Source organism: Chlorocebus sabaeus, chromosome 10, assembly GCF_047675955.1.
Source record: "Chlorocebus sabaeus isolate Y175 chromosome 10, mChlSab1.0.hap1, whole genome shotgun sequence".
In the NCBI taxonomy this organism is placed as follows: Eukaryota; Metazoa; Chordata; class Mammalia; order Primates; family Cercopithecidae; genus Chlorocebus; species Chlorocebus sabaeus.
The window spans coordinates 124,885,091-124,897,891 of NC_132913.1; the positions used below are offsets into that span (position 1 = coordinate 124,885,091).

Genomic DNA, 12,801 nt, shown 5'->3' on the forward strand with positions numbered 1-12,801 from the left:
CATGCACACATACACACAGAGAAATGAAAGTGGAGAACATACCTGACTGGACTATAATTAAACACAAATTAATCACTCATTAATTACTATAATTAAACACAAATTAATCACACAAATTAAACACAAATTAATTCAACTCATTCAAGTTAAACTACTGATTTCCAGGATCTTTTTAGAGCTTAAGTAAGACTACCAAAATGAGGAAGACAGTACATGACATTGGATCAGTTAATAAGTAAGGAATTTTCCATATAGGCACTAACAACCCAGTTAAACATGAAGAGGATTTAATTTGGGGGAAGGGGCTTCCTCCTTTCCAGTAAAACTCTGGAAATTGCCCAGGGAGCACCCAAACCAAGGGGCACCACGGACCTTCACACTGTCCGGCGAGGACTGTCTGAACTTGTTCTGATAGACCTTCAGCGTGTCCGCCGTGAGGACATAGGGGTGCTGATTGCGCATGTTCCGGAACTTCTCGAGCATCTCTGGCTGGTACTCGTCAAAGTCGAAGGCCTCCACCGGGCCTGAGGGCGTGTGTGCCACCACTGACACACGCACGGTGGGCGAGCGGCCGCCGCTGCAGCTGACCCTGTGCATCTGGCTGATTCTGTTCAAGATGGCGTCCACCTTGGACTCTAAGCCTTTCTGGGCCACAAATACATTCTGGTCTCTAGAACCATCAAACCCCAGAATCACATCCAGATTACAAGCTGGAAAGGAGAAATGCAGGTGATGAGTTCTCAGCTGGGGCTGAGGAGATGAACTCTACTTATACCAGCAACAGGGACAACCCAGGCAGAGGACCAGGGCATCGCACTCAAGTGCAAAATGAGATCCTGTGTGTGTGAGCTTTGAGAAGCAATTCGATCCACTCCTCTCACAGACAGAAATGAGGGTGGCTGTTAGGTGCCAAATGGTAAGCTATTTTTTAAAGTTGACTTTTTCGGTATTGTTAATTAACTTTGGAGTAACAATACACCATCAGTGTTTAGATGCATCCCAAGGTTGTGCTTTAAATTAAAAGCACTTGAAAATCAAATACTCTGATCTCAAATACTTGATCTAATAAATCTATAAATAGAAACAGGAATCAATAAATCTGAATTATTTGAGGGACTAAAAAATAGGGGAGAAAAGTAAATCTTACAAAAGCAAAATACAATAGACTTCTACTCTTATCTTGGAAGAACGCCCTAGGTAGTGGTGAGGTGGGTGTCAGGACCAGTCCCATTAGGCATAAGTAAATGTATGAGGCAAACAAATGACTAAGGACTCTAGAAGTCAGCGCCAGGGACCAGACAGCTAAAGAGGCACAAACATCAATAGGAAAGGATGGAAAATATGCATATAATGGGAGTTACCTTTGGCAACGTCAGTCACACCAGGGCACAGGGTTTCATGCATCGCATCATGCAAAGTTTCTAAAACTTGCTCGCTCAGTTCGGACAGCTCCTGGACATTGCCCACACGGAATGCCGTGGCGCTGTTGGATGCTATCTTTCCGACCTCCTCCGAGTCGATATTCCTCACTCCAACTGCAAATACTTTGACCCCTCTCTGGGTGAGGGCCAGGCTCACGTCCTGTGCATCTTCCACCGACTTTCCTCCCGTGATCACAAAGGCAATCTGAGGGACCCGCTGGTCCAGGCGGCTGCCTGCCTCAGGCACGAAGTGGTTCACCCGCAGGTGCTCAAGGCCCACCTTGGTGTTGGCATGTCTTCCCCCTTTGTAGACCACTTTGTTTATGGCGTCGATAATCTGCCTCTTGGTGGAGAAGTCCTTCAGGAAGAATTCGTCAGTGGGGTCAGAGTTGTACTGGACCAGCCCCACTTGGATGGAGTCACCGTCTTCATAAACTGTGTCCACGATTTCAGACACAAAACGAAGCACTTCCTGGAAACTGTCCCTTCTGAAGTTGATGGAACCATCCAACAGGAACACAATGTCTGCTTTCTTCTTCTCTAGAAGTGATTAAAGTGAAAATAAGAAGAGATTGGGTCTCCAGATCCAAAGGTAAAATTAAATAACTGAAATAAAACATTCCTAATAATTTATTCACAGTGAAACCTTAACTCAAATCCGTGCCTCTCTAGTCTGTAGTTCCTGAATTTGCAGCTCCAAAACATGCTAAATATAACAAGATGAATGATAAATCCTCTAAAAAAGGAAAGGAGAAAAATTATTTGATGTCACACTCTGTGAAAACTCAGTGACAAAGAACTTCAGTTATCCCATACAAAATGTCATTGTGACAAGAATTCAATAGGGACCTGGCTTTGACATCTGTGATCTCAGGTGTTTTAGGAAATGCCACTAGAAGCTTCCTTTGTGGTCAAGAATTTTAAACGGTGCCTGGAAGTGAAGAGAGGTGTATTAGGGGCAAGGCAAGGAAGGACTGGGAGAAATAGATTGGAAAATAGGAAGAGATCCCATTAAAACTTGGAGGATGGTCTAAGAGTTTTTTGGGAGCTGGCTGAATATCAGTGATGTCGAGGGTAATCTCTTGATTATAATCAAGCAATTAAGACTGGAGTAGAGAGGAGGAAGTATGAGAGACAGTATGAAGGATGTGAGATGTGCCATGGGCAGTCTGATGGGGAGCAGTGAGCTAGGGAAACAGGCATATGGCTCCCCGCTTGAAGAACCAACCCTAATGGTTTGCTTCAGATGTCTACACGGCAATTGCCTGGAGGAGGGGCAAAGAAAAATATGGGATGGTGGAGAGATCCACTTTGCTCTTGCAGCCCCAAAGGTGAGAACCAGGAGCACAGGGTAGAAGCTGAGGTGGACGGCTGCAAGTCTTCGAGGGAGGTACTCCCTGATGGTCCCACCAGGACAAGGAATGAGGGAACCCAGACTATGGTGGGCATCTGGCCACTGGGCATGGGCCAACTTCAAAGTCATGTTCAGTGGGGCATGGACTGGCTGATTTCAAAGATGTCATCCTATTCTGAGACCCAATGAGTTTATAATTAACTCAGTGCAACACTACAGAACCTTTCAATGGGGCTATGATTAGTCTCAGGAGTGATGGAAGATCAATAATATGCCTCCTTCTGCAATTTCAATGGAACTACTTTTCCAGTATTTAATTTCTAATATTATCTGCAGAAACAACCCAGAGAGAAGAAAATTATTTAAAAATGACTACTGAAATTTTTTAATTAAAAAAAAAAAATGTTGATGTCACATTCTGCAGTCATGGGTCACACAGCATGTACCTGGCCGCGAAGGAGAAGGGGTGGCAACCCCGGGAGGTGCAGGAGTGGCCGCAGAGGGTCCAAATGAGTTCATGATTCTTTCTTCTATGTTGGGAAGCTCTCTGAACTCTCGCACTGTGAAGACCAGTCTGGGGTCATTGGTGATGGTCTGCAGCTCTGCTCTGTCGATGTTCCGGTCTCCTACTCCTAAACTCACAATCCCCGAGGAACGGATCACCTGGGCAAACCTGGACACGTCATCCTGGGATTTTCCACCCAGGACCAGGACCAGGTGTTGGGGCACCCCGTCTTCTATGCGACTCCCCGCAGATTTAACAAACAGGTTTCTTGCCACAAATTCGAGAGCCCTGCCAGTGTTCAGTGGGGACCCCCCTCTGAGCCTCAGGCGCCGTATGGCGTCCAGCACCGGGGCCTGGGATCTGTAGGTCTTCAGGTAGAATTCTGGGAAGACATCGTTGCTGAACTGCACAACCCCAACTCTCACTTTACTGGGGCCAATGTTGAGTCTTCGAACAATCCTGCTAACAAAGTCTCGAATATGTGCAAAGCCATCTGGCCTAACGCCCTCCGAGCTGTCGATCAGAAAGACGATGTCTGCAGCATCACTCTCAACTGCTGCAGATCAAAGAAGAAAAAGGGAAACGTTCAGTGTGTAAGTAGCCCTCGCCTGGGTTTGGTGTGCACCTTGCACCATAATCTTAATCAACCTTAAAATTATATCCCAAGATGCATGTGTTGTTTGTGTCTTGGGCTTTTTGAAATTAGCTGCTAAAAATTGGAACTTTTACACCAAAGCAATTTCTGCTTCTTGAAATATTTGAAGTTATCCAAAATGTGTCTTTCTGAATTTACTCTATTTAAATTTTGGTATTGTGGTCTGGGTTACTACTGATTTCTAAAATGTAAGCAGCTTTTAGAAATCAATCCTGGGCTGCCATAATCTACAGAATCATGAACTGTTGCTACTAGAAGAGACCAAGGACACTGGGGTCTACATCTTTGTTGCACAAGAAGAGAAACAGCTGAAGCCATAGGTCCTTGCCTTGTCCAAAGCTATCACTTAGCAAGCGAGATCCCTGAGGAGCCCAACACCAGCCCAGCGTGCTGCCCAGGCTCAGCCCATGGGAGCAGGGCACATATAACACAGTGCCATATCCAAGGGGTCACATTTATGCTCCCCAGGCATTTGCATCCTCGTATTTCCTTTTTGCTCACACACCTTTAGCATTTATACAAAGTTTTTATTTTTCACTATTATTCTTTCTATTTCCTTTTCTTTCTTTTTTTTTTTTTTTTTTTTTTTTTTTTGTCTGAGACAAGGCCTCTTTCTATCTCCCAGGCTGGAGTGCAGTTGCACAATCACAGCTCACTGCAGCCTTGACCTCCCAGACTCAGGTGATCCTCCCTCCTTATCCTCCAAGTAGCTGGAACTACAGACATGCACCACCATGCCCATGCCTTTATTTTTAAATTTTCATTTAAAAAAATTTTTTTTGTTATTTTTTGAGATGGGGGTCTCACTATGTTTCCCAGGCTGGTCTTGAACTCCTGGACCCAAGTGATCCTCCTGCCTCAGCCTCCCAAAGTGCTGGAATTATAGGCATGAGCCACCGTGCCCAGCTTCCCCCACCCACCCTGACTAATTTTCTTTACATTAGTGCATTTTTTTAATATTATTTTTTTGAGACAGAGTCTCACTCTGTCGCCCAGGCTGGAGTACAGTGGTGTGATCTCGGCTCACTGCAACCTCCACCTCCCAGGTTCAAGGGATTCTTCTGCCTCAGCCTCCCAAGTAGCTGGGACTAGAGGTGTGTGCCACCATGCCCAGCTAATTTTTGTATTTCGCGTCGAGATGGGGTTTCACCATACTGGCCAGGCTGGTCTCGAACTCCTGGCCTCGTGAATAGCCCGCCTCAGCCTCCCAAAGTGCTGGGATTACAGGCATGAGCCACCACACCCAGCCTAGTGCCTTTTCAACAATAAAATTAATCAAAAGATCCTGAGAAAGATGAGCCACATTTTCCTGTTAGTTAGAATTTTAGGTACTCCTCAGATGCCATTTTATTAAACTTGTATGTTGCCACTCCACACATTCCAACCTGCCCTTTGCCTCATACACAATTGGTCTATTGACAGTGTAAATGCAGCACAGTGGAAGCTGAGCAGCTCCTGTGATGGAGCTGTTTATTCTAAGAAAGAGAGAATCAGCCCCGCATTGGGGAGCTGGTCCAGCACACACGGCCTTGGGTTCTTCTGTAGAGCACACATGATCTCACAGAACCCCCACAGCAGACAAGTCCACTGTGTGATCATGACGGGGCAAGATGAAAATGAGAACACATTGTAACCCTATCTGAACACAGACAAAAAGAAAAACATGGTGCAAACCACAAAAAGGACAAAAACACCCCCTATCCTGGTTAATAAGAGTGACTGCTCTTCTCAGTCTATACCAGGGCCATCCTGCTTCTAGATAAGACTTAAGATACAGCTACATAATCACCTCCGCATCTTGACAACATCCAATCCAGGCCAAAGTTCCATTTCTTTAAGCCTTCCACAAAATGACCTGCCACTAGCTCCAGTCCCTCCAGTCCTTCCCGCCACCTTCCTATGGAGATGTCCCATGCTTCGCCACGGTATGCATTCTCCCTGGATTCCGTGAGCAATAGACCCAACCTGCTCAATCACAGGTGTGTCCCGGTGGGGGCTGGCTGCTGGGCATGAAGAACAAAGTGGTGCCGGGCGCGGTGGCTCACGCCTGTAATCCCAGCACTTTGGGAGGCCACAGCAGGTGGATCACTTGAGCTCAGGGACTTGAGACCAGACTGGCCAACATGGCAAAACCTCGTCTCTACAAAAAATACAAAACTTAGTCAGGCGTGGTAGTATGCACCTGTAGTCCTAGCTACTCAGGAGGCTGAAGTGGGAGGTTGACTTGAGCCCAGAAGGCAGAGGTTGCAATGAGTTATGATCATGCCTCTGCACTCCAGCCTGGGCGACAGAGCCAGACCCTGTCACAAAGTAAAAAACCATAAAGGTAAGGGCACACAACCTTTATTTTAATTTAATTTATTTTGAGTACTATGGCCTCTGAGCCTGTTATTTTTCATATGGAAAATACTCCAAGGAGAACTTCCGACACCCGCATCTCACCTGGAGGCGGATAGCGAGTGCTGGCTAGGAGCTGCTGGATCTGCTCTGAGGTCAGGGTTGTGATGGGCGTCAGCAGTTTCTGCTCCAAGCTGGGCAGCTCCCTGAAGGTGTTCACTGAGAACACATACTCGGGGCTCAGTGAGATCTTCACCAGCTCCTCCTGGTCTGCGTTTCTGGCGATCGTCAAAGGGGCCACGCCAAACTGCTTGAGTTCCACTGCCGGGTCATCCACCTCATCGTCGGACTTTCCAGACGAGATGAGGACCAGGAACTGTGGGACGCCCTCTTCGATGCGGCTCCCCAGGGGCCTCTTGAAGATGTTCCTGGACACATACTCCAGGGCACTGCCCACGTTGATCTGCCGCCCTCCCTTGGGCCTCAGCCGCTGCACCGCGTTCTGCACTTCGTCCTTGCTGGAATGGGCGTTCAGCAGGAACTCCACCTTGGGGTCATCGCTGAACTGGATGACGGCCACCCGGGTTGTGTCAAAGCCCACATCCAGGTAGTCAACCAGCCTCTCTATGAGGGTGCGGATGTGCTGGAACTCAGGCCCGGCACTTTGGGAACCATCGATGAGAAAGACCACATCCCTCTTGCCGCCAACACCTGCGAAACAAATGTGAGCATGGCTTCACCTTCGTCATCCCCAAATTCTTAGCGTTCATGAACCACTGCCCAGTTTGTCATGGAGTCACAGGCAGGGGATCCTAACACCAATCACCACTGTTCAAAGTCCAAGAAGTAGGAGTCCTGGTTGTTTCAGTGTTTCCATGTCAGAGAGAAGGGGAGCAAAGGATGAAAAACCCGAGGGAGGCAGAAACCAGAAGAGCTGCATCAGGACTAGTGAGGATGGTGCTTTGGAAGGAGGGGACCTGCACTGCAGCAGGTGCTGCTCGGGGACCTGAGGGTCGGCCACTGGGCTTCACTGGAGGCAGGGACCTTATCAGATGGAGTGACCTCAACTGGAGCACTTGGGGGAGGAGCAAGGATGAATGACAAAGGAGGGTGGGTTCAGAGAGGCTGAAAGGAAAGGAACTTTAGAGTATAGATAAGTCTTTAGAAAGAGACAGGTGCTGCTGACAGGGGAAGTAGAGCATCAGAGAGGGTGTTTATGAGAAAAGAAGCAATGCATTTTATCATGGATGGAACCATCCAGTACAGTGGAGAAAGGGTGGCACAAGAGTAAGAAAGGGAACTGCAGATGGTGCCACTGAGCAGGTGAGAGGAAAGGGAGCAGAGGAAGCGGAGACAGGCCACCCACGGAACCATGGGACGACGTGGCCGGGGACAGCTCTCTTCAGGTTTACTTGCATTTTCTTGGAGAAATGGGGCTCGAGATTATCAGCTGAGAGTCAGCTGGGTCAGGAGAGGTATGAGAAAAGCCTCCAAATGGGAGAAGGGGGAAAGAGGGAGGCCGTTCTGGAGCGCAGGAGAGTGAGTGGGCGAAGAGCCACAGATACATGTTGGAAATGTTGCATTTCCTGTCTTGTGTTGGAGACACACAAAGCACGTTAATTAGGGAGAAAGAACATCTCTTTCACTTTGTTTATCCCCCTGTTGCCCAAATTTATCTGATCACAAACGCTTAGGAACATCCCACAGAAACCTGGTGGGCCACACTGCTCTCTGCCCCGGACACCAGCGAGGAGAAACCAAGTCCCTCTCAGTTGCACCCAAATAGTCCTCCTCACCACCCTCATCACCCACTGTATCCTGTGGTGATTTCCTTTCACTTGCTTTTACTCCTTCCTCTGCTCCTCCCACCTTTCCTTCTTTTCTCTCCTCTTGGAAGGGCAGGCGAGTGAGTGGGTACAAAGGAGCAAGGCCGCATCTGCCTCCTTCACCACTGTGAGCCCCCCCAACCTGAGTACCCCGGGAGAGTGGCCCTTGGAGGGCATTTATGGGGAGGTGGATATATCTTCCCTCCTTCCTTCTCAGCACCAGGGCTCCCACCATTTTTTAGTTTATTGTACCAGGCCTACAAAGAGGGAACAGGAAGAAGGAAATAGAACAAACTATGGTCATAACAGCCAGGTGGTCTTCCTGCCAGTTAAGACACTTACTTCTCAGCACCAAGCAAAGTCAAAATCGTCTTCACACCTTAGATCCGGAGATACCAATATTTCAGAGTCTATGTCCCAGCTTGCAGAGTGTCTCTGGTTAGACCCCCTCCTGCCTCACAGAAGGCTGCTGCCAAACCTACCAGGGGGACTCAGGACTGATATGGAACAGGCATTATCAGTTAGACGGCCCCTCCCTTCAGATATCCAGACAGAAGCCTTCATGCAAAGTTAAGGAGTCTGAACTCCAAGCTGCATATATGTCCCTTTTGGAGAATTTAATTTGCCCTAAAACATGAATCTTAGCATCGCCCGCCTTGAACCTCTGCCATTTCTGCCCAACGAGGCCAAAAAGGGCATGTGGGTTCCTAAATTTTCCTGTAATTTTAGTTTTCACTTCATATGGCAGGAAAAACAAAATTGAAAACACTTTGTGGCCCACAGTCCAGACAAGTAGCCCCAGACAGTGACACAGAGTGAGGACGCAAAGAATTCCCTGCGTACCTGGGCGCGGCAGAGGCTGCAACACCGGCTGCAGCCTGCTCAGCTCCTCACGGGTGAGCTGCGTCACCCTGTCGGAGATGACCTGTTGGACGGTCCCCAGCTGGCGAAAGGTGGGAATGGCCACGGCAAAGTCCGGGATGAAGGAGATGGTCTGCATCTCTGTGATGTCAGCGTTCCCAATGCCAATGCCGATGGGCACAGCCCCGCCCCTCTTCAGGACCACGGAGGGGTTCCGCACATCATCCCCAGACCTTTCGGCCGTGAGGACGATCAGCAGCTGGGGCACGCCTTCTGTTATCCTGCTTCCCGCAGAGCTGACCAGGATGTTCCTCAGGACAAACTCCAGGGCAGCCCCGGTGTTGGGGATTGGCCCTCCCAGCAGGGTCAGCTGGCGGACGGCGTTGACGACGTCCTGCTGGTTCATGTATGAATTCAGGTAGAACTCGGGCCTGGTCCGGTCGCTGTACTGCACCACGGCCACGCGGACCCGGTCCTGGCCCACGTCCAGGCTCTCCACCACTCTCTGGACAAACTCTTTCAACAGAGGGAAGCCACTCCTGACGCCCTCAGAGCCGTCAAGCAGAAACACCACATCCTTTTCGCCTGAAACTGGGAGGAGGACAGCCTGGTAACTCACAGAGGCTTCATATCATCAAGGTGGTAACAACTTCATATCAGCGAGGTGGGCTGTACAACAGCACCCCAAGGATGTCCAAGTCCAAATCTCTGAACTTGAAAAAAGGACTTTGCAGATGTGCTTCAGTTAAGGATTTGGGGATGGGGGAATGACCCTGGAATTAGCCAGGTGGGCCCAATGGAATCAATCACAAGTGTCCTTATAAGATGGGGTAAGAGGCTCAGAGTCAGACAGAAGATGTAAGGATGGAAACAGAGCTCAGAGAGGAGAGAAGGTGCCAAACTGCTGGCACTGAGGATAGATAGAGGATGGGGCCAGGAGGCAAGGAATGCAGGCGGCCCCTGGAGGCTGGAAAAGGTGAGCAGATGGAGAATCCCTTAGAACCTGCAGAAAGAACACAGCCTGTTGACACCTTGTTTTTAGCTTAGCAACACTGGTTTCCAATTTCCAACCTTCAAAACTGTCAGATAATAAGTTTTTTGCGGGGGGGTATTGGGGGCGCGTGTGAACAGAGTTCTGCTCTTGTCACCAAGGCTGGAGTGCAGTGGCGCAATCTCAGCTCACTGCAACCTCTGCCTTCTGGGTTCAAGTGATTCTCCTGCCTCAGCCTCCAGAGTAGCTGGGATTATAGGCATCCGCCACCACACCCAGCTAATTTTTGTATTTTTGGTAGAGATGGGGTTTCACCATGTTGGTCAGGCTGGTCTCCAACCCCTGACCTCAGGTAAGGGCCCTCCTCAGCCTCCCAGAGCGCTGGGATTACAGGTGTGAGCCACCGCACCCAGCCTGTTTTGTTTTTAGCCACTAAATTTGTGTTACTTTGTTATAACAGCAATGGAAAACTAATACACCAATATAGGGACCCCTTTTATTTTTGAACTTTTCAGTGCTTGAAGAGTATTGTTAGCTTTCAAAGGTGTATTCAAGAAAAAACTTGGGATGGGAGGAAAGATATGGGATGGCAGCACCTGCACAGCCACTAGCATTTTATCGATGGGAGGTTTCAAGTGAGTTGCTCTAAGTCACAAGTGGGTTAATGGGAGGAAATGGAACCCAGATGTTAGAGTTACCATCCCAAGCCAATGGCCAACGGGCCCAGTAGTCGAAGGAGAGGCTCTGGAGTCTCCGCTTTTCATCAAAAGGCGTATAGGGGAAGTTAGTCTCTTCACTGCATTTTTATCACCGAATGAAAGTGGTTAAATGAAAAGTCATGGCAGTGTGAATTAGCAGTTGCGGGATTTTAATGCGGAGTTTATGATGGAAATTTATCTGCCTCTTCTAATCCTTTAATTTTTAATGAATGTAATGAAGGACTGATAACAATATAACCATATGATATGGCTTTTATTATGCGTACAGTAAAAACTGTTTTTAAAAAAGGATTTTGACCACTGATATTTAAATCTTTGTAACATGTCTTACTATGAAATAATCTAATGCCCTTAAAAATACTCACCCTGATTCTCCTGCGGGAGCAGCTAGAGAATCAAAGTAAGGAAAGAAATCTCATATTCTATTGTTCCTGCTGAAATCAGCAGGCGATTAATTTTCCACCTTTCCTGTAAACTCAAGGAGGGCTTCTATCTGAGGACCAGTGGCCAGCAGCCTACCCTCAACTCATGCATTAGAGAACCGAGTGGCAGAAGCAACTAGCATTTCTCTACCATACCTGGTGCTGGCGCTCCGTTGTGCACTGATTTTAAGAGATTCACGATCTGTGGTTGAAGATCTCCAATCTTGGGAAGCGACTCCGCAGCCAGGATAAATGCTGGAGACAGCACGATCTGCTCTAACTCAGCAGGGTCCGCATTCTTGGCTTGGAAGATGAAAGGCACGACCCCACTCTGCTTCAGGTTACTTGCTGGCCCGTCCACACGGTCAGATGACCTTCCCGCGACCAGCAGCACCAGGAACTGAAGCACTCCATCCTCAATCCGGCTGCCAGCAGACTTCACAAAAATATACCTCTGTGCATAGTCCAGGGCGTACCCCAGGTTGAGGGCTTTGCCCGTCTTGATCTTCATTCTCTTCACGAGATTCAGGATCTCAGGCTTACTCTGGTGCTCATCAAAACGGGACTCCACCTTGACATCATCGCTGTACTGAGCCACCGCAATTCGGGTCCCTTCTGGCTTCACATCGAGCTCATCGATAATCTTGTAGAGAAAGTCACGGACAACAGGGAACTGGCCCACAAGATTGGCTGAGCCATCAAAGAGGAACAGAATGTCTCGCTTGCTCTCTGCAATGAAGGTAGGTTAGGATACAATGAGGGACAATAGCATAATAGGCACCAAACTGACTTCAGCCCAGCACCATTTGACAATGGGAGTTAGCATAACTCATCTGATGACCACTGTGTCAGCAAGAGAAGAGAAAACCCAAATTCATACCACTTGTCTTGAAAATGTCCTATTTCAAAGCAGTACATATTTGCACAAAACTAGTGACTAGATCAGCCTATCCCAACTAGCATCATGCTTCTTCAAGAAAGCAAGCCAGGGAAAAGCCCCACTGGGTTCTGTTCTTACATCAGCTGGCAATCACTCCAGGAAAACAGATAGCATTTTCAAACCGTTACAAATAAAAGTATTGAAAACATGGCACTTAATATACTTTTGCTCAAAAAATTGATCTCAATCTCTAGGGAAAAAAAGGGGGGCTGATATGAGTCAACCACTCAAAGATAACTGGGTTGCCATGAATCTGCTGTAATTGAATGATCAGATCATTAAATTTGAGGTTACGAGCCAAGACCCACAATAGTGCCCATTATTGCTGTGTGGGTCAGGCTCTTTGTCAGTGCTTCCCAATCTGTTGTAATGAGACAATAGGAAACACAGATGACAGGCCCTATGGTGCCACAACGTGTAATGTAAATATCATTCTCAGTTCAAACAATTCTTAGAACTGTTTTGATTAGGTTTCAAAGGGTTTAGTCTTGCCACTCATCTGTGTGATGTTAGCAGACTGGTAGATCTAATACAACCATATCTTACCACCATAATAATTTGCAATAATAATAGTAAGTTAGGCTTCCCCTAGAAACCATTTTACCATTGCATGAAGACGCACCCTTTGTTTGTTTTATAACAAATAATTTTCTAGATACAGCAGATGTTGAACATTTAAAAATCATGTAAAAATAACAATTTCAATGTTTAAATAATCCCAAGGCATACTCATGTAAGAAAAATGTCCCTCTTTGTCTCTCTCTACCCCA

The 12,801-nt window shown here is 47.6% G+C and overlaps 1 protein-coding gene across 7 annotated transcripts in view; it reads right to left on the reverse strand.

The window, feature by feature from the left end:
- The window catches only part of COL6A3 (collagen type VI alpha 3 chain), a 91,880-nt gene that overhangs the window by 41,646 nt on the left and 37,433 nt on the right, over positions 1-12,801 (reverse strand). For 6 of the 7 annotated variants that reach the window (XM_007966765.3, XM_007966767.3, XM_007966764.3 and 3 more), the window contains 6 exons: positions 11,248-11,820; positions 8,942-9,550; positions 6,378-6,983; positions 3,222-3,836; positions 1,362-1,961; positions 373-710 (listed from right to left, as the gene is read on the reverse strand). In XM_007966765.3, the coding sequence (XP_007964956.3) occupies positions 373-710; positions 1,362-1,961; positions 3,222-3,836; positions 6,378-6,983; positions 8,942-9,550; positions 11,248-11,820 (3,341 nt within the window). The remainder of the gene's footprint in view (positions 1-372; positions 711-1,361; positions 1,962-3,221; positions 3,837-6,377; positions 6,984-8,941; positions 9,551-11,247; positions 11,821-12,801) is intronic. The other variant, XM_007966766.3, reaches the window with a different exon arrangement.